The sequence below is a fragment of the Trifolium pratense genome, linkage group LG1 (assembly GCF_020283565.1).
Source record: "Trifolium pratense cultivar HEN17-A07 linkage group LG1, ARS_RC_1.1, whole genome shotgun sequence".
Lineage (NCBI taxonomy): Eukaryota > Viridiplantae > Streptophyta > Magnoliopsida > Fabales > Fabaceae > Trifolium > Trifolium pratense.
Genome location: NC_060059.1, coordinates 17,351,482 through 17,379,451, shown reverse-complemented (window position 1 = coordinate 17,379,451; position 27,970 = coordinate 17,351,482). Strand labels below are relative to the sequence as shown.

The window sequence follows — 27,970 nt, the reverse complement described above, 5'->3', positions numbered from 1 at the left end:
TGAAAAGTGAACCGAGCGAAATAAATGATTAATAAAAAATCATTCCTCTTTTATCCTTTACATATATATATGAAACACTACCTAAAAATCAATATATGTGTAGGCAAGCTACAGAATCAAACAAAAATGATTAATCTGATTCCTGTCACTAAGGCTCTTTTAGAAATCTTATATCATTCAAATAGCTTAGTCAACATCCATAGCATGCTCACTAGTAGTGCTGCTGGACCACAGCTTTATGGTGCGATCATGGGAGACAGTAACAATATACCCACCATCTGCAGACAGTAACAATACATGCCAAAATCAGTACAAGACAGGCAAAAATATATGGACAAGTAACAGGATAATAGTTGGAAGCTTTTATACTGTGTCAAGAAACTTGTTCAATATATAATATAATCGGCGCAACATATTCCATAGGAAAAAAACAAAGACCTCAAAAACACATAAACTAGGTCATAAAAGAAAACAGTTCCCAAACACAACAACTGACACACATAGTACATATGTGCTTGATCTTGGAACATTCGATGCTCTATTTCTTTCTATCTTTTGTAATGATAATGTTTCAAAAACACATTCAAGGCTACCACTCCGTATTTCCAACCAAAATTCTAGGTTCAAGCTTATACGCCATATGAGAAGGCGTAAACGGAAAATAAAATCCACATTTTTCAGCATGACAAATATGAAAATTGTTGCGAACCGGAAATTTCGCAACTTATAAAATATTGAAGAAAAGGATTAAAAGCAGGAATAATGAAAATAGTGTATTATTATATGAAAATGAAAGATAAATGCAATAGGATGAATATCCTAATGCCCACAGAGCAAAGCTCCTTCAAAGAAAGAGAAGACTCTTTCCTTGCCTAACCATAATGGCCCTAATAATAATCTTCCATCATGCCTCACACCCCCCTTACCTCACTATATATACTACTAAGAGGCATAACAAACTTGCCAACTCAGCTCCCTATCTCACTCACTAATTATTCATAAAACCTCATTATACTCTTTATTACAAGCCAACTCAGCTCCCTATCTCACTCACTAATTACTCATAAAACCTCATTATACTCTTTATTACAAGCCAACTCAGCTCCCTATCTCACTCACTAATCACTCATACTTGGTCTCTATCAATACCCACCCCTTCAAAACAACCTTGTCCTCAAGGTCGGACCATTGTTGCGAACCGGAAATTTCGCAACTTATAAAATATTGAAGAAAAGGATTAAAAGCAGGAATAATGAAAATAGTGTATTATTATATGAAAATGAAAGATAAATGCAATAGGATGAATATCCTAATGCCCACAGAGCAAAGCTCCTTCAAAGAAAGAGAAGACTCTTTCCTTGCCTAACCATAATGGCCCTAATAATAATCTTCCATCATGCCTCACACCCCCCTTACCTCACTATATATACTACTAAGAGGCATAACAAACTTGCCAACTCAGCTCCCTATCTCACTCACTAATTATTCATAAAACCTCATTATACTCTTTATTACAAGCCAACTCAGCTCCCTATCTCACTCACTAATTACTCATAAAACCTCATTATACTCTTTATTACAAGCCAACTCAGCTCCCTATCTCACTCACTAATCACTCATACTTGGTCTCTATCAATACCCACCCCTTCAAAACAACCTTGTCCTCAAGGTTGGGATTTGCTTCCATTAAAACTTTGCCTCTATCAAATACAAATTGTGCCATTCTCCACATGACTTCATTAACAGACTTCATTAGCAGTACGACTTTCTTTCCTACTGTTGGAAGAGACGGTAGTTTTGTCGAAGGAGGAAGTGAGATCGTCATCGACAACCCAATTGCTTTCCTCGACTCACCATCAAGTGTTTCTGGTTGTTTAATGCTTACCACTCGATGACCATTGTCCGGTGGCTCCGGTGGTGGTTCTGGGTCGAGAACAATCATTTGATCCCCTCTTGTTTGTGAAATATCTTCCTCCAGGTTTGGATCCTCCACGGTTGTGGTGGCTTCCTCCAACCACTTGATCTTCATCTTTTCCAACGTTTCTGTTTCGAATAACACATATGATTCAGTCACCGGTTTCTTGTGACACTCGGAGTTTTGTTGTGCACTGAATTCCATGACTGATGGTATCTCCGTTGTGGTCGTCGGAAATTTCTGATCTGACTGCTCCGATGAATTTTGCATCAGTCCAGAATCTGTCTTGTTTCTAACCTCCATCGACTCTTCTTTGTTCTCTCCTGTCTCATTCAAAACGTATTCATGGTTTTCTTGCTCCTCACATTCTGCGGTTTCAAGCATCTCCCACATATCTGGAATAAATTTCTTAATGAAAGCCCTTTCAAACGCCTCCCATGTGATATTCTGGTTACCTTGCTTACAATTGCACCACCAGCTGAAAGCATCTCCGCTGAAAGCCATGGCAGTCACCCATCCCACTTTTCTTTCTTCCACGAGCCAAGTGTTAGCCTCAAAATACCGATCCAACTGGATCAGCCACCAATAACCATCTTCCGTTCCATCAAATCTGGGAACCACCTTTGTCGATATCACTGGCTCAACGTCGAATCCGGCAGGTCGGACCATTGTTGCGAACCGGAAATTTCGCAACTTATAAAATATTGAAGAAAAGGATTAAAAGCAGGAATAATGAAAATAGTGTATTATTATATGAAAATGAAAGATAAATGCAATAGGATGAATATCCTAATGCCCACAGAGCAAAGCTCCTTCAAAGAAAGAGAAGACTCTTTCCTTGCCTAACCATAATGGCCCTAATAATAATCTTCCATCATGCCTCACACCCCCCTTACCTCACTATATATACTACTAAGAGGCATAACAAACTTGCCAACTCAGCTCCCTATCTCACTCACTAATTATTCATAAAACCTCATTATACTCTTTATTACAAGCCAACTCAGCTCCCTATCTCACTCACTAATTACTCATAAAACCTCATTATACTCTTTATTACAAGCCAACTCAGCTCCCTATCTCACTCACTAATCACTCATACTTGGTCTCTATCAAAAATAAAATGAAAAACCACTGTTCTAGATTTTCCTTTCCCTATAGCCAACACTGCTTAATCTGGAGTGGAAATCATCATTTCAATAAATGGACATCTCCATTATTATAGTTTTGGATGTATAAATGTCTATATCACGGTTTTAAGAAATGTGTGTCTTTACACCTAACACTAATTAATGGAGCTTTCCACTTCTTTTGAAAAACGCAGAGAATCCTTACCTTAGTCTACGGCAAGAAAGAAACATGTGCAGTTAAACAAAGCTTGCATTTTTTTTTGTTTCACTGAATTTTCTAGGGAAGTTTGCCCTCACAATTACACATTTTGTGTACTTCACAAAAATCATTGATACACATCATTTGTTTGTTCAATTCATTACAACAAACTATTCCGATATATATTCATTAGTATTTCAAAACATCCTCTAGTACTTTTTTAATTCTTCACTTACAATTGAAGGCCGAACGTAGGTGAGGTCAAATGGATACATCAATCACATGAATAAGCAAAAAGGGTATCTAGCCACATATGTATAATTCCTTTATAATTTATAAGATAGAGATCCTACCTCCAAGAACATCCAGAGAAGAAACTTTATTTTCATGCCCTGATAGTGTCTTCACAGGCTTAAAGTCCTGGCCTGACCAAACCTGGAGTTAACACATAAATATAAGTATACTCAAATGTAATGAACTTCTTTATAAGAATATAGTTATTCCAGGTAGAAAGAAATAGAAAAGTATACCTTGGCTGTCATGTCAAATGAGGCAGTTACCAAAAAGTAACCCTCCTGTGGCTCAAACTTGACTTGTGATATTAAATTAGAGTGAGCGGGAATGGTGTACAAGGATTTCTTTTTACGCATGTCCCAAATGCGACAAGTGTTATCTTCACCACCAGTGGCTAAGTGATATCCATTAGGAGAAAAACTGATGCCATGAATCTTAAAATGAAATTAAAGAATGTTCAGACTCAGACTGATAAAATATTGAATGGAAATACAGACAGAACAATAGATAAAAGAGAAGAGGGGGATCTTTAATATCTTACTGGTTTGACATGACCTTCTAGTGCAAGAACACTTTTACCAGTACGAAGGTCCCATACACGAGCCAGAGCATCCATTCCACAAGACGCAGCCAACTATCCATCATGATGAAAAGCTAAACCATATACACTTCTACTGTGGCCTTCTTGAAGAAGTAACTCCTCTCCTTTTTCAACGTCCCATAATCTCCATGTCTTGTCAAAGCTAGCAGTGCCCAAGTACTTCCCTGATGGATGGAAGGCAATGCGTGCAAGACGATCAAGATGACCCTCAAATGTTCTCAAAAGAGATCCTTGATCATTCCAATACTTTGCTGTCCTGTCAGCAGAGGCAGTTGCTAAATGATTGTGCAAAGGAGAATAAGCAACATCAGTAGCACGCTCGGTGTGCCCCTTGAAGGTAGAAACCTTTTCTACATTAGGCATGCTCCACAACTTGGAAGCTCCAGTTAGAGAACTAGAAAAGAAAAATGTCATTAGAAGGTTAGACTATAAAGGTTTGGCAAGGAAGTAAGATGGAAAATTAAACTTTAAGCTGCCCAATTTGCAAAAGACATACCAGGTAGCAATCCCTTTTCCATCCCGGGAGAACGAGCAACCAGTAAGTGGCCGATCATCTCCGATTTCACTGAACTCAAGATTCAAATTTGCTGCCTGCTTCAATGTCCAATCCATCTCTGCATCCACATCTTCATCCGGATCATCTCTTCTTCTTTCGGCACGTTGAATACGCATTGCAGCCCTTACTAAAGAATATTTAGCAATATCAATCCTTGCATTGAGGAGGGACTTTGATGCTTCGGTGTAAAAAGGATACTCTTGATCATCCTCAGTCTCATATTTTGGAGCAGAAGTTGCGGCCTCTTCATCCTCAAGAGCTTTCATTAGCTTTTCCAGCTGACCATCAGCATCCAGCTTTGCCATAATCATCCGCAACCTGTCTCGTCTCTCCATCTCCCTCTCACCAAAGAGAGTAATTGGCTCACCAAGATGGCGAAGACGGGCCCTCACTGCCATGTCATTTGTGGGAACAGCAAGAGCAGCACCACGCCTCTTCATCATGAGGTCTTGCACCACTTTCTCCTGCCGCTCTCTCACCAATTTACTCTCTTCTGATATTTCATACTCCCCAGTACCCTTATTAATTCTGGTGTCTGCATCATCGTCCGAATCAGAATCACTAGAACCAACCTCGCCATTTTGCGTCACCGGTGGCCGAATTGGGAGCTGTGCAAGAGGCCCGACAAGAGAGGAAGGAACTGCAGGAATTGGAGCCAGAGGAGGCACGATGGGAGTAATAACCGGTTGAACAGAAGATATAATAGGGTTTTGATCTTGAACATCAGAACCAGGTATAGACGATTCAGCAGTAACACTCAATGTTGAATTTTCCCTCTCCACATCCATGATTCCTAACCAATTAAACAAATGTTGAATGCTTTAATATACAGTACTTAATTGGTTGGTTCGTTCACCTACTCAAAGAATGAAATCTTTGCTTAGAAATTAAAATGAATAAGCAACAATAATAATGTCACTCCATTAAATATGTACTACAAGTAATGCTGAGCAGTATGACATACCTTCTATTTCCGGTATTCACCAATTACGCTTTTGAACCCTACTTTTAGCTTTCAGCATTTAGCAATGATGTTAGTCAAATGGTGTGTACAACTATTCCATGTATTCTGTAACACTAAAATACCTAATATTAATAATACATAAACCAAACAGCACAACCAATCTAAGTTTTTTGGGTTTGAATTTTGTTTGTTTTGATTTTATGTTTTTGGGGTTAAATTTGTGTTTAAAAGTGATTTGGGTAATTTAGGGTTCCGGCACGGTGTTTTTTGGGTAGGCCAGCGGTCGTCGCGGTGGCACTTCCGCCGGTATCTGGGTTGTGTGGCGGTTGGTGGATGTCGGAATCTAGGTATGAAGAAAGAGAACAGAGGGCGAGTGACAGAAGACGAGTTGAAAATGGAGAAAATTGGTGAAAAAAGTTGCTTAATTTTTATCAATAAAATACAAAGATAAAATAATACTTTTGAAGCTAAAAAATCAACGATTACCAAACAACTTTAACTTTTCTCTAAAAGCTCTTATTTTCATTTTTAGTCGTCATATAGCTCTTAAGACCTTAAATATCAAGTCAAACAATCCCTAATTAATCATGCTTATATTTCACTAATTTTCTTCTTAACTTATGAGTTTTTTTTTTTCCAGCCAAAAAATTTAAAGAAACACATGTCTTATTTGGAACAGGAAAGTTTGGAAATGTATGAGAGCTTTTTGTTAAGAAACAATGTTAATCTCATTCCTAGTTTGTCCTCTTTATTTGAATAACGAGCACTTCAACATGCGTTAAATGAAGAGTTAAATATGTTTTTGGTCCTATAGTTTTCAAGAATTTTTATTTTAGTTTCTGAAGATTTCTTTTCACACTTTTTAGTCCATGAAGTTTTTTCCGTCAATGTTTCTTTTTTGTTGATAAACGAAATGGCAAAGCCATTGAAAATTCACACACACAAAGTGGAGTGATCGAAGTTCGAACCCCAGACCTGACGTCTGACGATAGCAATGTCGATATTTCTGTCGGTTGAGCTAGGATTGGTGGACAATGTTTTTAGTCCCTACTTTTCATTCAACTCGTGTATACGTTCACATTTTTGAATAATTTTTTGTATTCATGTTTATAATATTATAAGAACATCTTCGATAAAAATTTAGAATTTTTTAACATAAGATTAATTATTTATGAATTTTTATGTACAAAAAACTAAAAAAATCATATTTATTTCATCTTTTGTTAAAAAAAATTAAACTTTTGTAACAGATATTCATATAATGGGACCCAAATTTGCCGCTGTTGATATTAACACAGTTTCCCGCTGTTTTAAATCACAGCCACTGATTTCTAATCGGACGACTGTGATCAATCTATCTTTATTCAATCTGAGCCACTGATTTAGATCGAACGGTCCTTGGCTGTTACAGCGTCTTGCTGTAACAGCAGAAAATCCGTTTCCCATATAATGTACTAAACATGACCGTGAAAAAAAAAATTAAAATTTAAAATGGTATGCGAGGGTTGAAAGAAACGTAGGGACTAAAAATATCAACGGAAAAAACTTCAGAGACTAAAAAGTGTGGAAAAAATATTCAGAAACTAAAATGAAAATTTTGGGAAACTATAGAGACAAAAAACATATTTAGTCCTTAAATAAACAACAAATATAATCGTAGAATAGTGCTCGTAATCTTGGAATCGTAGAAGAATTTGGGTCTTCTTTCCACGCTAGCATACATCATCAAAGCATAAAAGCTTATTTTGTCAATCAATATGCATGCAAGTGAATCCAAAGGTGTTCGTGAATTTAATGTTCTCTCTTTCAAAAATTATCAACAAAAAAAAAAAAATTGAAAGTTTCAAATATAAGCAAAAGTCTATCACATTTATTAAATTTATTATCAATATTTCATGTTTACTCTTAATGATTATACTGTTTTCACGATTTTCAACATGACATTACTCAACTCCACCAATCATTAATTACTTTAATTTTTAATGTGAAACTCTATTATAAACACAACCCCAAATCAATAATATTGAAAGAAAAGTTGGACTAAAAATATTAACGGAAAAAACTTCAGTGACTAAAAAGTGTAAAAAAAATATTCAGAAATTAAAATGAAAAATCTGGAAAATTATAGGGACAAAAGATATATTTAGCCCTTAAGACTTTGTTTGGATTGGTGGTATGAGGTGGAATAGAGTGGTATGGAGAGAGGTTCCATTGTTTGGATTCTTTAAAATCGAGTGGAATGGAGTGACATATGATGGTACTCATTCCATCTCATTCCATCCTTTTCTCTCATTTTTCTTCCCCTCCAATTTGGGGTGTACGAGATCGAATACAACCATTTTATAAAATTGTCCAAACAATGGAATAAAGTTCATGTTCCATTCTGCCCCGCTCCATTCCATTTTATTTCATTCCGCTCTGTTCCATTATGTATCATCAATCCAAACATAGTCTAAATGAACAACAAATATAATCGTGGAATAGTGCTCGTAATATTGGAATAGTAGTTGTAGAAGAATTTGAGTCTTCTTTCCACGCTAGCATACATTATCAAAGCATAAAAGCTTATTTTGTCGATCAATATGCATGCAAGTGAATCCAAAGGTGTTCATGCATTTAATGTTCTCTCTTTCAAAAATTCTCAACAAAACAAAAAATTGAAAATCTCAAATATAAGCAAAAGTCTACCACATTTATTATATTCCCTCCGGTTCTACATATAAGAAATACTTTGGAAAATTTTTTTGGTCATTTTCATAAGAAACACTCTTTAATTTTATTCTTTATTAAATAAATAATCATTGATATACCCTTATTAAATTGTATAAGATACAATTTATTCTAATGTTATGCATTAATTACACCAACATATTTCCAAGGTTAGAGCATCTACAATGGAGATACTTATTTTTGAGTACTTATTTATAATTTCCACGTGTACACATCACTTATTTATAATTTTTTTAATAATAGTACCTAAGAGCATCCACAATGAAGCACTCCAACTATGAGTACTTAAATGGGTCCCACATGGACACGTCACTAATTTATTATTTTTTAATACCTAATAGGTACTCAACCCCTTCAATGGAGCATTTCTTAAAAAATTCTAAATTGGGTTCCATCAATAACTCCACATCATTACAATAACTTATTATTTAATTATCTATTTTATAATATAAATTGATTGAATGATAAAATTACAAAATTAGTATGTACTATTTTTTTTATAATTCGAAATAATAATTAAAATTTGAAATTTAATTTAAAATAATATTATCAAATTTTAAGAATTACATAATTAAAAAATAATTTAAAATAGCATTGCATAATTTTAAAAACAACTAATTTTATTAATCATAATGTCCAAAACGTTACCAAATATGCTCGACAAATATGGTTGGCATTAAATTTTCTTGTTGGTCTGCCAGCAATTTCAAAAATTGATCAAACGTTTTTCCCACCATTTTTTTTTTCTGAAGCAAATGGTCCAGCGTTAAGAAAATGTGGTGGTGGTGGTATACTACCAATCCATTTTTTTTGTTTACAATAGTACCAATCCATTTAATTGTGCTTTTGTTTAAATGTCTTCAAATTGAATAAATAAAAGAAAGTGGGTCCCATGAAAAGAATATTTTAATGGAAAATAAGATGGGTCTATCAGGAGAGTTCTTATTTGAGAAGCAGTACTTAATAGGTACTCAAGTGGGTATTGCTCCAATAGTAGTACCTAATAAGTACCATGAGTACCTAATAGGTATTACACCATTGGAGATAGACCATCTCCAATGGTGTAGTACCTATTAGGTACTCATAGTACTTATTAGGTACTACCATTGGAGCACAACACATTTTAGTACCTAATAGGTACCACTTCTAATATAAGAACTTTCTCTTTTTTTTTATGGGACCCATTTTATTTAATATATTCAAAAAATAAAAAAATCACAATTTTTAAATTGGCACAAAAATTTAATGTCAACCATATATAGACGTTGGTAGTCATTGTTTGTTTCTTTTTACCGTTGAAAAAAAAAATACTCCTATCATATAAATCAAAACCAAATTGAAGGATTCTACTCCTCTCAAAATTACCATTTTATTAATTATTTTAAATTATTTTTTAATTATGTAATTCTTAAAATTTGGCAATATTATTTTAAATTAAATTTCAAATTTTAATGATGTGGAGTTATTGATGGGACCATTTTAGAACTTTTTTAAGAAATGTTCCATTGGAGGGGTTGAGTACCTATTAGGTACTATTATTAAAAAAAATAATAAATTGATGATGTGTCTATGTGGGACCATTTAAGTACTCAAAAATGGAGTGCTCCATTGTGGATGCTCTAATAAGTATTTAATCTCTCCAACCCAAATCTCTTAAAAAGTTCTAAATGGATCCCACCAATAACTATACATCATTATAAATGAGATCCACAAAAACAAAATAAGTACCACTTCTTATTATAGAATCAGTACCTATTAGGTACTCTTTGTGTTTTGCTCAAATGGGGAGTACCTATTAGGTACTAGTACTTAAAAAAATAAGTACCCACCATTGGAGATGGTCTTAGTTTTGGAATAACACGTAACATTTTAGAATTTTTAATAAAAAAAATAAGCCTCCTTGATATGTGTGTTTTTTCTCAATGTGTTCCTTATATATAGGACCGAAGGGAGTATTTATTATCAATATTCCATGTTCACCCTCGATGATTACACTGTTTTCACGGTTTTCAACATGACATTACTCTACGTTAAAAAAAAATGACATTACTCAACTTCGCCAATCCATTAATTACTTAATTTTTAATGGGAAATTCTATTATAGGCACAACCCCAAATCAATAATACTTCGGCACACACACATTAAAAAGAAAAATTTAAAGATAAATAATTAAGTCACATCAATTATTATCAATCAACTCTTTTATTTTTAAACTTTTTAAAATTATGTATGTGTGTCTAACACATCATATTTGAGCTTGTGCCCAAACAAGTCTTTCTCATTTTTAATTAAAAACAAAAGATAAGCCACTAGGTTTAGTCTAGTGGTGAGAGGTTTGAATAATATGTTATAGGTCCCGAGTTCGATCTCAGCTCATTGCAAAAAAAAAAAGATAAGGATAAAAGTGGAAATCTGATAGTTTTTTCACTTTATCCACTTTCTTAAAGGGTGTACATTTTTTTATTTTTGCTTACATACAAGACTAGAGGTAGTATCACTTAGCACTAAAAATCTTTCTTTTGGTGTTTACGTGTAAATCAATAGCAATGAGTGCTAATTTAGACGTTTAAAATCAATAATTGCTAATTTCTTAGATATTATGGCTCTGTTTGGTAATACAAATAAGCTAGCTTATAGCTTATTATATGAGCTTATAAGCTTGTTTCAAAAAATTAGAGGTGTTTGGTAACAAGCTTTTTGTACTAGCTTATAGCTTTTTTTCAGATGCTATTTCAAGTAGCATTTGAGCTTATAGCTTATAGCTTTTTACACTTTATTCCATTTTTACTCTTTAATTTAATAACTACCCACTCTAAAAAATAAACTACCCACTATCAATTATGTAATTTTATATTTAATAACCACTTTAAAAGCTAATTTTACCAAACACTTTAATTTCAATAAGCTAGCTTTTCAGCTATCAGCTATAAGCTAGCTTTTCAGCTATCAGCTAGCTTATCAGCTATCAGCTAGCTTATAGCTTATTTTTACCAAACAGACCCTATATATGTGCAGGTTAATATTATTTATGAGTTTAATGAACACGCGTTTTTAGTGTAATTTAATTTTACACGGACAACTAATTAGAATGATTCAATTTTTCAAGAAGGCGGAGTTAAGTGAGGTGATGTGACGGAAAATATGATTATAATTGATTGATAGTGTAAAATTATTTTATACTGTCCGTGCATATTCCTTTTTCTCCAGCTAATACGTGTAACAAAATCTACTGTAAAAATGATTTGTATCAAATGTTTGATTCTTTAGCCAGGTTCTAATTTATTTGAAGCTGCTAAACACATGCAGGTTAATAATAGTCGCTTCTAATTTTCGATAGCGCAAACCTTAAACCCTAATTTGTTTTCTCTGTTTTCCCTCCATTTTATCTTGCAATTTTTATTAAAAAATAACACAATTGTGTCTTGATTAGGATTCGAACCCGCAACCCTTTGGTGCAAAGTAATATTTCCAACCACTATGGCAAGTATACCAATTGTGATTAAAATTATGTGCAATAATTGATAAGCACCATTAATTTTAAAAGTATATCATATCAAAATTATTGTTGACTATATTATTCATCACGAAATATTTTTATGTCTTTTCTGATCAATGATTTTTTTTCTACCGCATCATAAATTTAGAGAATAATTATCATGTGAGATTTGGAAAGTTATTATCACGTGTGATTTGGAAAGTTATTATCAAACTCAATTCTGCTAAATCAATTTTTTTTTGCAATACAACCAAACACAACCATAGTCATGTCACTAATCACATTCATTATTTTGATTTTAAGATTGCAGATTTAATATTAACCGATGATCAATTAATACAATATGCACTAGCAGATATTGAGATGATGTTACGTAGTTGTGGGAAGAGTTTAAAAGATTATCCTCCAATGCCTAGAGCAGACATATTATTAGTTCCTGATATACAAAATAGTTTAATACACGACGAGTTGAATTATAATAGACAATCATTAGCTGAGGAACATGTTAGATTGATGTCAACTATGACTTCAGAGCAACATAAAGTATATGACACAATCATGACAAGAGTTAACGAAAACAAACCTGGTGTGTTTTTTCTTTATGGTTATGGCGGTACAGGGAGGACATTTATCTGGAGGGTCATGTCAGCCGCATTACGCTCAAAAGGTGAGATAGTTTTAACAGTTGCCTCAAGTGGGATCGCTGCATTGCTTATACTGGCGGTAGAACATCACATTCAAGGTTTTGTATTCCTCTATATGTTGACGAGTTTTCAACATGTACCATAGTTCCTAAAAGCCTTTTGGCGCTATTAATACAAAAAGCAAAGCTCATTATATGGGATGAAGCACCAATGATGCATAAACACTGTTTTGAAGCTGTTGATCGAAAAAAATAAACACATTCCCTTCGGTGGAAAAATTGTTGTTTTTGGCGGAGATTTTAGACAAATTCTACCAGTAATACCCAAAGGTACAAGGCCAGGAGTTGTTCATGCTACTATTAATTCTTCGGTTCTTTGGAATTTTTGTGAAGTTTTAACATTGAGGAAAAACATGAGGCTTCTCGGTGGTGCTTCAAGTGTAGACGTTGAACAAAGAAGATTATTTTCTGAATGAGTTTTGGGTGTTGGCGATGGAGAAATTGGAGATGACAACGACGATGATTTAGAACTTGACATTCCATCAGATTTATTGATTCCAAATTCAGGTGATCCTCTTGCTTCTATCGTTGAAAACACCTATCCTCAACTTTTACAAAACATCAACGATATAACGTATTTCCAAAATAGAGCTATACTAGCTCCTAAAAATTCAATAGTCGACACAATAAATGATTATATGTTGGATTTAATTCCTGGTGAAGAAAAAACATATTTGAGTTATGATACACCACTCACACAAAATGTAGACCGTCAAACAGTGGATGATATTCATACTCCCGAATTTTTGAACACGATTTCTATGTCGGGACTTCCAAATCACAAGTTGAGACTTAAAGTTGTAGTTCCAGTTATGCTATTAATGAATTTGAATAAAAAAATTAGGATTATGCAATGAAACAAGAATTATTATTACGAGATTGGGAAAACGTGCTCTTGAAGGAAAATTATTTCAGGAAGTAATATTGGTGATCAGGTTTTCATACCTAGATTTTCTCTGACACCATCTGACGTGAGAATTCCTTTTAAATTTCAACGGACACAATTTCCTATAATGATTTCTTTTGATGTGACTATTAATAAGAGTCAGGGACAATCTTTAAAGCATATTGGGATATATCTTCCGTCGCCAATGTTTTCACATGGTCAGTTGTATGTTGCAATTTCAAGAGTTACTTCTAGAAAAGGATTAAAAATATTGATCATCAATGACGACGGTGAAGATACGACTAAGTTTTCGAATGTGTGGTCTATAAGAAAGTCTTCCGTAGTACTCCCTCCGGTCCTTATTATAAGGAACAATTTGGAAAAAACACACATACCAAGAAACCTTATCTTTCTTAATAAAAATTCTAAAATTTTACAATCTATTCCAAAACTAACCTTGGTGTATTAATTTATCCTTAGGGAATATATCACTCTAATTAATGCATAACTTTGGAATGGATACAATTTAATAAGGGTAAAAATGGAATTGTAAGAATAAATTTAATGATTGTTTCTTATAAAAATGACCAAATTTTTTTTCCAAATTGTTCCTTATAAAAAGGACCGGAGGGAGTATAACATAATTTTCTTTGTATGAATATTTTTCCAAAATAATTGTTGAACTATCGTTTAATGTTACTCAACTTTTTTCATATACCTTACATTATTGAAATTATCACATTTTATTTAATCATTATATAACTTACAACTAATCGGACCCGTGCAGATGTTCCAGTACATATAACAAATTCTAGCGGACGTGCAAGTTTATAAAAGTCGCTACTAATTTATTAGATTAGATAGCGCTAATACATACAACAAATTATACTGTAACAATAATTTGTATAACAATAATTTGTAGCCGATGTTTGGTTTTTTACCACTAAGTTCTAATTTATAGTGAATAAGTTATAAGCTAGCTTAGTTTTAGCGAATAAGTTATCTGATTGAATTTGTAGTAAGCTAGCTTAGCTTTAGCGAATAAATTAGTTGATTGAATTTGTAGTGTTTCGTAGTATAAATTAGAGACAGAGGTAGTATAAATTAGTTTGTCTGTCTTCTCACATATAACTTAAATCATTAACATCAAAGTTGAATTTCGGATAATAATAATAATCTATAACAATATATAAAAGGTGAATTTTTTATATTGTCAAAATTACCCTTCATTTTAAATTCAAATAACACAACGATTCTTTCTTATTTAGGTCTTCCAACTATCACAATTCTTGCAGAAATTTAAATAAGGTACATTTTTTAATTGCAAAACTTTATTAATCTCTGATTTTTAATTTCATAACATAAGAGTTTTTTTTTTGACATAAGTTAAATACAGGCGTTCCGCCCCTGTTTGACCCGCTAATAATAATAATAATAATAATAATAATAATAATAATAATAATAATAATAATAATAATAATAGTGAAACTAGTTTTTTTTTTTTTTTTTGAGGAATCAGAGTGAAACTAGTTTGTAGTACAGTACTACTACTGATCCATTTTCTGTTCTTTCCTCATCTTACCTGACTTCACATCATCATCTCTCTCTCTCATCCCACTTTGTTTCCCTTTCCCGGAATCCCGAAATTTTCCCAGAAAGCTGATGCCAATCTTTGGGCAATTACATCCTAACCATTAAATCTCCTTCTTCCTTCTTCTTCACTCTTTTTCATCACTATTCACTGTTATACCCCAAATTCATACTTCATCCACTCCAATTTTCGTCGCTATTTTACCTCTTTCCCATAATCACAATTATTATGCTTCTTGTATATTCAATTACCTGACTTCACATATAATCACAATTATTATACTTCGATTTAGCTTGCAATTCAGGGTTTTGTAGATTCTATTTCTTGATTTTATTTTCATCGATCAAAATCACTTTTTTTTTTTATTGCTTTTGTTTGAGGGTTTGATTTTTGAGGTTTTCTCATTATTAGTATAGCATGAATTTTCGAGTTATTCAATTTCAATTCACTTTTGGATCTCAATTTTTGTGCTAAATCTCGTTGGATCTAAGATCAATTGTTGATGGGACGCTTGGAATAGTCAAAAGTTTTTTTTTTGTTTTTGCAATTGAGTGATTTTGCAATTTAGCAAGGATTAGGAATTTGGGTTTGTGATGATGGATCATGTTATTGGTGGAAAATTCAAGCTTGGGAGGAAAATTGGGGGTGGTTCATTTGGAGAACTTTACTTGGGTATGTATGCAACTTATCTATTGTTTTGATGGCATTAACAAATAACAACCTTGTTTAGTTTGAATAATGATTTGGTTTTCTATGATTTTGTTTGTTTCAGCTGTTAATGTACAAACTGGAGAGGAAGTTGCTATCAAGCTAGTGAGTGCAGTTATTGACTTAAATTAGGAGCTTAGGAATGTTAATTGTTTGATATTTTATTTTTTAGTAGTGCATAGATTGGTTTTATTTGCTGCACAAGTGAAGTAATTAGTATGATAGTATCTTGTTATTTTTGTGACAAAATATGCATGTCAAAATAATAAGGCTATATTTTTGTTTACTGGTTACTTGAACTTTAGATAGCGAAAAACTTGCTACAACTGGTTCTGTGATGATGTCTCAAAGTTCAGTTTTCGTAAACCATAACATTATGCAGATTTTCATTTTTGTATTCGATCAGCCTTATTTGGACAATTTGTTACCTAGCTGTTTCAAAGTTAAGCTATTACCAATTATTTTTTACTTTCTCTTCCTTTGTTTGTCAGGAGCCTGTGAAGACCAAACATCCTCAACTTCACTACGAGTCAAAATTGTACCTGCTTCTTCAAGGGGGAAGTAAGTTTTATGTTTTTATTTTTCTTTCCAATTTATGCTTCTTCAGCCTTTTTACTTGTTATCAAGATAGTCATTTGTTTACATTACAGTTATGAAGTAAAATTAGTAGTTTATGAGATTGTTTGATTGATTAGCATGGTCGTCTTTTTTTTTGTTTTGTTTTTGAAGCGGGTATTCCCCATTTAAAATGGTTTGGAGTTGAGGGTGACTATAATTGCATGGCAATTGACCTCCTTGGACCAAGTCTTGAAGACCTGTTTAACTATTGCAATAGGAAATTCTCTCTGAAAACAGTTCTGATGCTTGCCGATCAGCTAGTAAGTATGGCCTTAATTTTAATATCACTATACTTTTAATAGAAAGCTATTGTATTTTTACTAATAATCAAATCTGTACACTTAGCTAAACAGAGTTGAGTACATGCACTCCCGGGGTTTCCTGCACCGTGATATAAAGCCTGACAACTTTTTAATGGGATTAGGTCGCAAAGCAAATCAGGTATGTTCACATATCTAGCATTGACTTGAATTCAGCCTTATATCGTTTGCAGTGGCGGATCCAGAAATTTTTACTGGCGGGGGGCTAGAAAATAGTGTATGTATTTTGACTGTATAAGTATATTACAAACTTTCACAAAATATATAATTATAGTGATAAAAAAACTCAAAATATATAAAATTAAAGCTTCTATAAATTACAATTAGTCTCTAGTCTCTACGAGGTTTAACTATCAGCATTATAAAAATTAACATTCTATATATGTAACTAATCGATCATTTAAGTGAAGTAAAAACAGAAAAAGAAACAAAAACATAGTTGGGAGAGAAGAAGTTGATGCTTCTATTAATTAAAAGAGAAGAGTAAAGTTAACAGAGAAAATATGTAAAAATTGAAGAGTTTGAGTAGTAAATAGTTGAAAAATAAAAAGATAAATTTGTGGTGAGTGGATATTAAACCTAGTCATGGTGCTTAAAAATAATTTTAGTATTAGTATTAAAGTAAAATTATTATCTTGGGTGGGGGCTTGAGCCCCCAATGTGTATTACTTGCATCCGCCACTGATCGTTTGGCATTTATGCATGACTTATTTCTCACTTGCATTCTGAACTAGTTTCTGTTGTGATTTAAATTAAGATTGTGATCAAAGCTGTTACATTTAAATCAGAGGATTTGATGGAGACTTCGATGTTGCTGTAAATTTCTAATGATTTCTACGGTGTAGTATCCATAGGATATATTATTTACTTTTTCAGAACATGAATGCTGTAAATAAGCTGACCTTGCTTTTCCATTAATACTTTTCATGCCTAATAAACATGTATGAGCTGACCTCTACTTATTGGAATTATTTAATCAAAAGTACTTGTATTCGTTAAGATAAAAAAGGAAGAACGACAAAAAGTGAGAAGTAAAGGAATCCTCCTAAACTAAAGAATGAGATTTAGATGAGAGATAAAAATACAGAAGATTAATGTAACAAAGATTTCTAATCCCTCAACATATATGTCAATGAATATAAAAAAAAAACCTGCAAGAAAGCTTTACACCAATCCGGTAAGGCCATGTAAATTTTAGGATTAAGTATCCTGAATTTGTTTGTGTTGGTTAGATTTTAACTTAAGTATGGGGGTTAAACCCCTACTTTTCTCAGAGTAAAAGAGATTCAGAAGCGCAAAGGCAGGAGCAAAGTTACTCATTAGCAATTTAGCATTATCATTGAACTCTAAAACTTCAATTGTTCTCCTGCTAAATCAGCCATGTAGGATTTTTAAAAGCTAATCGGATGGTTTTTCTACAAGGAGTCTGTTATTTGAAGTATTTTTATTTTACTCCTTTTGCTACTGGCCTTTGATTCATTGAGTTCTGTTACTTCCATTTTGATTTCTCACCTTTTAAGGTATTCATTTTGGCATGTTTGATTTTTGCTCACTCTGCCACTCCCCACCCTCTGTAGTTACATAGAAATTGTACTACTGGTATTATCTAAGAACCAACTACACACTATCCTAGTAAATTTAAGGTGAGAACACAATAATCAAGATTGCCAAACTCAGATTATAAGAAAACTTGTTTTTGCCTAGGTGAACTCTGATCGTAAACTCGTAAGAGTTTGCTCATTAAAAACAATATTAAAAAATATAAATATAAATATAAATATAAATATATTATGTTATATACATATACAAGTATGACAACCGACATTAAAAAATTTAATTAATTCAATGGGAACATGCATGATGGAAACAGAGCCCAATCAATAAATGAAACAATAAACAGAAATATTGACGAAACATAAACAAAATGCAAAACGCAACGTAATATAGCACAACAGAACGAGACATTCCTTCCTTACTGGTTCTGTTTGCAAGTTGTGAAACAGAGACATGGTGATGCAACGAAACAGAGATGTTTGTTTCTGGACGAGCTCTTGTTTACCAGTACCAGTTGTAACATCTCATACTGCTTTTAAGTATTGCCGACTGTTCCCACAAACCAACGCGAGTCTTTTTGGTGTGCTTTGTCCTCACTCGCACATTTCCTGAGAACTTTCTAGTCACCCATCCAAAGAGTGCTCCAAGTCAAGCATGCTTGACTGTGGAGTTCTTATGTATGGTATGGGCTACCGAAGAGAAGATGCATCTTGTTGATATAGGTAGTACAAATCAATTCTTATAAGCTTTCCTTCAACCATGCAATACCATATCTGCACACAGCCTCATGGTCCCTCTTATTCTGATGTGTATTCGGTTCATTCATGTCACCTTTTTCATCTGGAAGCCGCTAGGAGCCGCTCATTGTCCATGCCTTGTGCACTGGCGATCAGTCCCAGTCATTCTCAGGCATCACACCAGTTCTTGTTTTTGTACACATCGTTAGCACCGAGGGTTTCCTTTGCGTTGTCAGAGATGGCTTTCTTTAATTGTGGTGTGCGATTTCAAGGTTAGAGATGGGGAAAACGAAAACCCTGTGACCCCTGTTTTTCGTTTGAAACTTTGAAAAAACACTAACCTCAATTTTTGCAAAAAAAAACTGATACAGTGAGGGAAGACATGTGCTCTTCTCTTGGGCCAGGTTTGTGCTTGATTTTCTATAAAGATTTGAACCTCAACGAGTACCTAAATTCTCAATTCCATCTGAGTTGAGTGAGTTTGCGATCCAACTCGTGCACAAACTTGCATTTCTACCTGAGTCAGTGCAATCGTGTCAAACAACGAGGCAACCAGGATTCACTACCTGGAATCGTGGATTCGGACGAATTCACTAGTTATCTCGAGTTTTTAATGAACTTGATATAAGCTATTCTTGGAAATCAAGGTAAACATGAGGATATTTCCAATAAAAAGATTCAGACTCAAATAATGTCATAGAAACTTAGAAGTCTGTAAGATGAAAATCAGAAAAAAGAAGTCAGTTTTGCATGTATCTTTTAGTTCTGCTACCGTCTTGACCGGTTTCATGTATTAAAACACAAAATTGGTTCTCTCTTTATGTTGCCGTTTCTAATGTTTAATATGAATAACTGAAATTCTGTGCTGTTTTTTTTTAATACATTCCAGGTATACATAATTGATTACGGCCTTGCAAAAAAGTATCGAGATCTTCACACACACAAGCATATACCATATAGGTACCATATTTGATCACTGCAGCATGTTCTATTTTCATTCCTTGAGTATGTGGTTCCATATGATGTTTCCTTTTTAACTTTTTACGTTTGCATCTGTATTTGCTTCTTTTTTTGTTATTCAAATTTTCATGCTTTTAACTGTCTTCCAGCTCATTTAGGTTAAAATAAAATGGCACTTCATATTCCATTCTTGAATACATAATGATTGCTTTGTTTCTGGATTTGGAATAACTAACAGGTTAAATTTTACTAGGCTGTAAATGGGTAGGTGTAACTTAATTATTTTGTGCTACTACACATTCCTAACTTCATCTTTCGTGAATAACCATGACACTTTTGTTCAGGGAAAACAAGAACCTCACTGGAACTGCCCGGTATGCAAGTGTTAATACCCATCTGGGAGTTGGTGAGTGAAACTATTTTTTGCAACCAATAAGTTTTATTAAAATTATAATATTCAAGTGAGCGTGAATTTATAAATTATAATATTCTGTTCATACTTGCAGAACAAAGCAGAAGAGATGACCTGGAATCACTTGGTTATGTGCTCATGTACTTTTTGAGAGGAAGGTTGATTGCAAATTCAAAATCTTATTTCTATCATTATCTTTCTCATTTATTTTAACTTACGTAATTGTTTTCCAGCCTCCCTTGGCAAGGCTTGAAAGCTGGCAATAAAAAACAAAAATACGACAAGATAAGTGAAAAGAAGATGCTTACTCCTATAGAGGTATTGTAACCTGCTTGCAAGCAACTTTTATGTGAACATTTGGATTATAATTAGAATAATTGGGACGGATTTTAGCTATTTATAATGCAATAAATAATTCCAATAATATTTGTTGCAAATAATTTAATTGCATGAGTTTATGACACAGGTTTTGTGCAAGTCACATCCATTGGAATTTACATCATTCTTCCACTATTGCCGATCTTTGCGGTTTGAGGATAAGCCTGATTATTCGTATCTTAAAAGACTCTTTCGTGACCTATTCATCCGAGAAGGTTAAAATTGAATTTATATGAATTTTACTATTTCTTGGTGAAAATTCTTTTAAATCTTTGGAAATGTTTCTTTCACAGGCTATCAGTTTGACTATGTGTTTGATTGGACTATATTGAAATATCCACAAATTGGATCCAGCTCCAGATCCCGGGTGAGTACTTAATAGTTATAATCTTCATTTGTGAAGATTGGTGTCGTGTACTGCATTTGTAGCAAAACTAAGGTTCTTGTTAACTAATTTTTATGGGTGCATTTTCAACAGCCAAGTGGAAAACCAGTCATAAATCCAGGACAATCAGGAGAGAGAATAATAGAACGGCCTTCAGGTTTCCTCCTTCGACAGCAAGATTGCTGGAATCTTTATTTTTCCCTCTAAAAATAATGCAATATTCAATAAATAATTTAGTTTTCTTCTATATTCATAATACTTAAAGTTCTATTGTTCTTTATATGTCTACTTTTATCATCACTATCAGTTTGAAAGTATGGGAATTCCACTTGTTAAAATAATTTGAGTCTGTAGATTATACATGACATTGACAAAGTGGTGTATTGTTTCAGTCCTACAGTCATATGGAAAAAAGGCTTTCTTCAAGTTCAACTAAGGAATTGTAATGCCTATATATTTCAGGTGGACCAGAGATCCGGGATAGATTTTCAGGCGCAGTCGAGGCATTTGCAAGAAGGAATGGATCTGGGACTGGTCTTCACAGTGATAATTCCAGGCATAGGTCTTCGGACGATAGGCCATCTTCTAAAGACGTGGTTAGCATCTGTATTATTATTATTTTTTCTTCTGTTGGTTATCTTCAAAACTTTATTATGGAGTAAACTGCTTGTACTTTGCTTGTTACCTAATGATTAATTTTTTCAGCAAGCTGATTCTGAGAGGCCCCGTAGCTCTTCGCGTCATGGCAGTTCTTCAAAAAGACCTGTCTTATCAAGCAGCCGTCCTAACTCTTCCGGTGAACCGAGTGAAAGCCGGTCTAGCCGATTGCTCTTGAGCAGTAGCCGGCTATCTACTACTCAGAGGACTCAGCCAGGTCTCGAGTCCAAAACATCATCATTTAATCGTGTTTCTGGGACAAGAGGTGGTCGTGATGATACACTCCGGAGTTTTGAACTCCTGTCACTTGGCACAGGAAAAAGGAAATGAAGAACTAACTCTGATCAAGCAGATTTCTTGAGTCAATGGTCGTGGTTCTGTTCTGATGCTTTTTCTTCTACCCTCGTTGATTGCTGTATATTTTCCATCCAATGTTAGCTCCATCCAAGGCTAAAAAGCTCATTGGAAATTTTTCATGAAGCTTTGGCAGACTCCTCTTATAGCTCTTCTGATGTTCTTCCATGAATATTTCAGCATGGACCCATCAACGAAGAGACACCTGCATTACTTTAGGATTTGTTAATATATGGCTACTTGTAATAATAAATACTTTCTCTAATTTTTCTTCTGAAGAAAAGGAAACGAAACTGCAATTTGCAAAAATGATCCGTAAGTTTTGGCACCTTTGTGATGCATATTTCGTATCTGTGTACTATGTCTAGTGTACATTGATGGAATGGAACTGTTGACTCCAATTATGGACAACAGAAAGAAAAGAGATTGATGTGCATTTTAGCCAGTTTGAGTTATTTAAGCATTGCATAATAGGTAGTATCAGTGTAGTATCGCCTCTTGTAGTAAACTAACTACAAAGGGGTCATTACATATGTATGTCACATGTAATTTTCTTCAAATCCTTTTCTAAACCTGCAATGTATTAAATTATTAATCCTCGAGTAACAAACCACGAATCCTCGAGTAACAAACCACGCGCTCGGTGTTTATGATTGAAGAATGACACTTTTGGTTGGGTTGGTAGGATTTGTGTATCGACTACTATTAGTATTTGGAAGAGTTTATTTGCAGCATATTTCGTCATATATTGTAACATAAGCAATTTTTTTTTTATTAACTTGATTTTATCAATTTCATTACAAGTTAATTTGTTCAAAATTGAATTTTTTACGAGTTTATCTAAGAACGAGTTTACCACCGATTAAACTCGATTATCATACCTAAAGACATAAAATTGGACCATTTTACTTGTTAACAAGCGATTTTAACAACCATGGTTTAAACTAATATCATATTTTACAAGACAAATGACAATGAACAAGATAGAACTTCAATTCATGACTCAATAAATTCATTAAGGGAGCAACTTTATTTCAAGATGAAATATTATTATAGATGATTTTATTTTTAACAATTTTATTTTTTTTTTTGTTTACAACGGAGCTGATGATCGAATCCAGAACTTCTAGCATACTACCCAAATCCCTTACTACTAGACCAAACTTAGTGACTTGACAATTTCATATCTCACACACTAACCAATAGGAATGAATTCCTATACAACTTCAGAGCTTTAATTCCAAATCCAATGTGTCATCATTGACAATAGGAGGATTAACAAACATGCTATTGATTGGTTTATCTAGCTTGTCAATATATGGTTTAGTTCCATCAATTTGAGAAACTTCCATATAATCTTGAGTTGGTGACATTAATGTCATTTCAGCAACATTTTTCTCAGCAGATGGCATAACATTTTGTAAAACATGGGGTGGATGGGAAACAACATTGTTCATAATTTGGCTTGGTTGAGGTAATGCCAATGGTTGTTGTGGTGGTGCTTGGAGAGGATTGGGAATTTGTTCAATCTGAGTCTCAAAATGAGGGTTGTTAATGTTGTTTAGCCTTAGTAAAGCAAGGTTTTCTTGAAGCATATGAGACTCAATATGAGTTATGAGTGATTGAATGTTTGGAAAAACTTGGTTGCACAATCTGCACGGGAAAATAGTATTGCTATGATTATTGTTAGCCATGGTGGTTGATGATAGTTTATGCAATGGATGGAGAGGAATGAGGCCTTTTATAAAAAAAATATTCATTGATATTAAAGAAATGCATTCATGAAGGTCTGTAATATTACGTTGACGAACTTTAATTGCGCGTCAAAAGAAGAAAAAAAAGACTATAATTTAATTTTTCTCTTTTAGAAAGCATTCTCTATATTATCATAAGCATCATATCGGATATTTTAATAAATGAAAGAAAAAATGATTTTATTAAACCATTTTTATTAATTATTGATATATTTTCATTACGATAAATGTAAAACAAAAGATAATAATTTCAAAATCATATTTTTTAATTAGTTACAGGTTGAAAAAATATTATTTAAAACTATATTTATCTTTTTGCAAATGTTTCATTTATCATGAGACAGAGGGAGTACAATAATTATATAATCAGCTCCCATAGTTTAAATACATATTTTAAATAATAAAATATTTAATAACAGACATCACCAGTCAAAAAAAAATATATACATTTTTATTTCTTTAGTTAAGCGTTAAACATGTTTTTTTTTTAAGTTTTTTTTTGAGTCTAAGTTAAACATGTTTTTTTTTTTAAAGTTAACAGTTACTTTTAAGTTTTTTTTATTTTATTTTATAAAATCACTTTTAAATTAAAAGGTGTTTGATAAAATACCACAAATTATCATATTGAAAAGACACCACAAATTACCACAAATTATTTATCAAACAAAAGACACCACAAAATAAAAACTAATATTTTTTTTTCATATTATAAGTAAAAATTATAAATGCTATTAAATTATTCATTAAATATTCAATTAAAATAAAGATAATAAAAGATTTTTGAAAAAAAAAATAAAGATCCATCACTTTTAAGTCAAAAGCTGTTTGATAAACTACTTTTATATTAATTAATAATCCTCTTGAGCTTAACTCAGTTGGTAGGGATATCACACAATTATATGTGCAGAAGCAGAGGTTCAAACCCAAGACACACCACTTATTCACCTTTAAGGAGAATTTTTACTAGGTTATTTGACAAAAAAAAGCTACTTTTATATTAAATGTATGGTTAAATATGTTTTTGGTCCCTATAGTTTCACAGAATTTTCGTTTTAGTCCATGAAGTTTGTTTTCACACTTTTTAGTCTCTAAAATTTCATCACTCAATGTTTTTAGTCCCTGCGGTCCACATGGGTTTAGCGGAGGATGACGTGACACTGCCACGTGTATTTTTGGGCTTGCCACGTCACCAATCAGTTTTTTTTTTTTTTAAAAAAATTCCAGAATTTTTTTTGTCAGTTTTTTTTTTTTTCAATTTTTTTTTCCAGATTATTTTTGGCAACCTCATTCCCAATTATAAAAAAAAAGAAAAATTATTTTGTTAAAAAAAATGCTTAATTGCACTTTTGGTCTCATACCTTTATTTTAGATTTCAAGTTGGTCCCTTATCTTTTCTGTAGGTTTCATGTTGGTCCCTCCTGTTAAAAATGTTTGACAATGATAATAATTTTAGAAAATGACATAGCTCAAAATAATAGGTGCCGCCTCAAGTGTTTGTGTTTCATACTTCATAGGTAGCAAGTGTGAGGTTGAGAGTCTCACATTGCTTGAAAAAATTGAGATTGAGCACTTTATAAATAAGATGTTAGATAAAGATGTTGTGTCCAATTTATTTATATGATTGTTTTGGACCTAATGTGAATGATCTTCGGAATCTCCTAAATGAGTCATTAACATGAATCTAATTTAATAAGGAACAAGCTTTTAGTTTTTTGTTTAGGCTACTCATAGTTTGAAAACCATAGATTTATTGTGCAATGAGTCGTGAGGACTAGAGGAAGTGAGCATCTTATCTAGTCCATGCAGTTAACATGTATAATTGGAATAGACATTGCAATTATAGTATCGATGTTCATTCAATATCTTACTTGTTGGCTCGTTTTATCTGATATAGTATCAAAGTTTTTACTAAATGTAATGCACAAACCTTAATTGTCATATACCAGAATATGACTACACGATTTAGTTTATTAATTTAGTAGCGAAGGTCACGCCGGTTCAATATCCGGCCCGATTTGTAAAACAGTGGTATAGAGTGTACTGCAATAGATTCTACTATGATCTCTAACCAAGTTTGTATATTTGTGAGTGCTTGTATCAAACCTTAATTGAGATGGCTTTTACTTCCTCATTTTGGTCGTAACTAAGTTGTGTTTTAGGTACGGCTGCGAGGAGGTTTTGTGAACGAGTAAAACCTTAGTTATAACCATAGATATTTATTATGTTTATGTGTGTGTATTGTGGTGATTGAAATCATAAAGATATGTGGCCTCCTTATGTTTAGCGTCGTCTTCTTGTATACTCAAATGTCAATTAAGTCTTTAATTAACTACTTTCTTCATAATACTCAATAAATTCAATAAGGTAGCAACTTTATTTCAAGATAAAATATATTATTAAAGATGATTTTGTTTTATTTGTAACAATTTCATTTCTCTAACACTAAACAATAGGAATGAATTCCTTTACAACTTCAGAGCTTTAATTCCAAATCCAATGTGTCATCATTAACAATAGGAGGATTAAGAAACATGCTATTGATTGGTTTATCTAGCTTGTCAATATATGGTTTAGTTCCATCAATTTGAGAAACTTCCATATAATCTTGAGTTGGTGACATTAATGTCATTTCAGCAACATTTTTCTCAGCAGATGGCATAACATTTTGTAAAATATGGGGTGGATGTGAAACAACATTGTTCATAATTTGGTTTGTTGTTGGTTGAGGTAATGCCAATGGTTGTTGTGGTGGTGCTTGGAGAGGGTTGGGAAATGTACTCATCAACAGACGGATCTATAACTTCGTCAATATTCTTAATATCACCCAAATCTGTGAGATAGGCGGAAACATCAAAATCTGAATCCTCAGCATTGTATCCATTAGTGTCAAGAAACTCGTTATCAACAGCTAACCATTCATCGAAATCAGGATCATGCGCACGAGCAGGCGGCAAGGGAAGCACCTGTCCTTCAACAAAGCTTTCAAATGTGACACTATCCTTGTCAATGTCCAACATTTAAACATAATCATCATCAACAGCCACTAGCGAATCCACCCATTCATTTATACCAGAAGCGGACAAATCTTGTTTCAAAACTTCATTATTAACGGGCAGCAAGGGAAGTATCCGTCCTTCAAGGACGCTTCCAATTGTGACACTGGTGTCAAGATCAAACATTTCAACATAATCATCATTAACAGCCACCAGCGAATCCACTCATTCGTTGATATCAGAAGCAGACAAATCTTGTTTCAAAACTTCATTATTAACGGGCGGTAAGGGAAGTATCCGTCCTTCAACGACGCTTCCAATTGTGACACTGGTGTCAAGATCAAACATTTCAACATAATCATCATCAACAGCCACCAGCGAATCCACCCATTCGTTGATATCAGAAGCGGACAAATCTTGTTTCAAAACTTCCTTATTAACGGGTGGCAAGGAAAGTATCTGTCCTTGAACAACATTCTTCTCCCATTCAGCTTCTTCAACAAAGGGTGCACCATATTTCTCCTCCCCATTTTCTTCAACAACATTCTCAACCCATTCAGTTTCAACAAAGGGTGCTCCATATTTCTCCCCATTTTTTGGCCCCGAACCCTCTTCTGAAATACCCTACAGAGAACATATGCATCATGTAATCCATGTTTGGCCAATGATTGATCAATGATTCTATATTCATGCATAACCCAATTGGAACGTTCACCGTGTGGAGCCCAGGCCCGGTTTTGGGCCAGGGTAGGCAGGGCCCGAGCCCAGGGCCTCCAAATTTTGGGGGCCTCAATACTTTTTTTTTCAAGGCCATCAAAGTAATTGTAGTCAAGTATTGGTTCTGCGAATTTTGAACACAAATTAAATGTTGGCCTAGTGTTTACTTTTATTTTGTTGTAATCCTTTTCTTTTGGGTATATGTAATCCAATTTATAATGAACATTTCATTAACTATTTTTAAAATTGTTTCCTTTTTTAACATGGGGGAGTTTTTTCTAAAAAAAACTCACTCTATAATTTATAAATAACTTCACTATTTTTTTTTTAAATCTACATTTTATTATTTATTTGAAA

The 27,970-nt window shown here is 33.3% G+C and overlaps 2 protein-coding genes and 1 pseudogene across 2 annotated transcripts; 1 reads left to right on the top strand and 2 right to left on the bottom strand.

Moving 5' to 3' along the window:
* Window positions 1–56: 56 nt before the first annotated feature.
* Window positions 57–6,091, bottom strand: LOC123902384 (annotated as a pseudogene).
* Window positions 694–3,033, bottom strand: LOC123902385. Its single transcript, XM_045952093.1, has 2 exons — window positions 1,658–3,033; window positions 694–1,167 (listed from the first exon to the last, which is right to left on the bottom strand). The coding sequence occupies exons 1-2, from the start codon at window positions 2,582–2,584 to the stop codon at window positions 1,123–1,125; spliced, it is 972 nt and encodes a 323-aa protein (XP_045808049.1). The 5' UTR covers window positions 2,585–3,033; the 3' UTR covers window positions 694–1,122.
* An 8,896-nt stretch (window positions 6,092–14,987) lies between the features above and the next one.
* Window positions 14,988–22,594, top strand: LOC123902383 (casein kinase 1-like protein 10). Its single transcript, XM_045952092.1, has 14 exons — window positions 14,988–15,738; window positions 15,839–15,879; window positions 16,266–16,335; window positions 16,504–16,652; window positions 16,738–16,833; window positions 19,893–19,963; window positions 20,308–20,369; window positions 20,470–20,533; window positions 20,609–20,693; window positions 20,842–20,968; window positions 21,047–21,120; window positions 21,232–21,295; window positions 21,601–21,734; window positions 21,844–22,594. The coding sequence occupies exons 1-14, from the start codon at window positions 15,660–15,662 to the stop codon at window positions 22,123–22,125; spliced, it is 1,398 nt and encodes a 465-aa protein (XP_045808048.1). The 5' UTR covers window positions 14,988–15,659; the 3' UTR covers window positions 22,126–22,594.
* The last annotated feature ends 5,376 nt before the right edge of the window (window positions 22,595–27,970 follow it).

Coding starts and splice junctions, on each gene's coding strand:
- LOC123902385 (XM_045952093.1), bottom strand. CDS start 2,584: ATGGTCCGACCTGCCGGATTCGACGTTGAGCCAGTGATATCGACAAAG. Junction 1,168..1,657: donor ATCCCAACCTTGAGGACAAG/GTTGTTTTGAAG, acceptor CTTGAGGACAAG/GTTGTTTTGAAGGGGTGGGT.
- LOC123902383 (XM_045952092.1), top strand. CDS start 15,660: ATGATGGATCATGTTATTGGTGGAAAATTCAAGCTTGGGAGGAAAATT. Junction 20,969..21,046: donor TGACCTATTCATCCGAGAAG/GTTAAAATTGAA, acceptor TTTCTTTCACAG/GCTATCAGTTTGACTATGTG. Junction 21,296..21,600: donor AATAATAGAACGGCCTTCAG/GTTTCCTCCTTC, acceptor TATATATTTCAG/GTGGACCAGAGATCCGGGAT.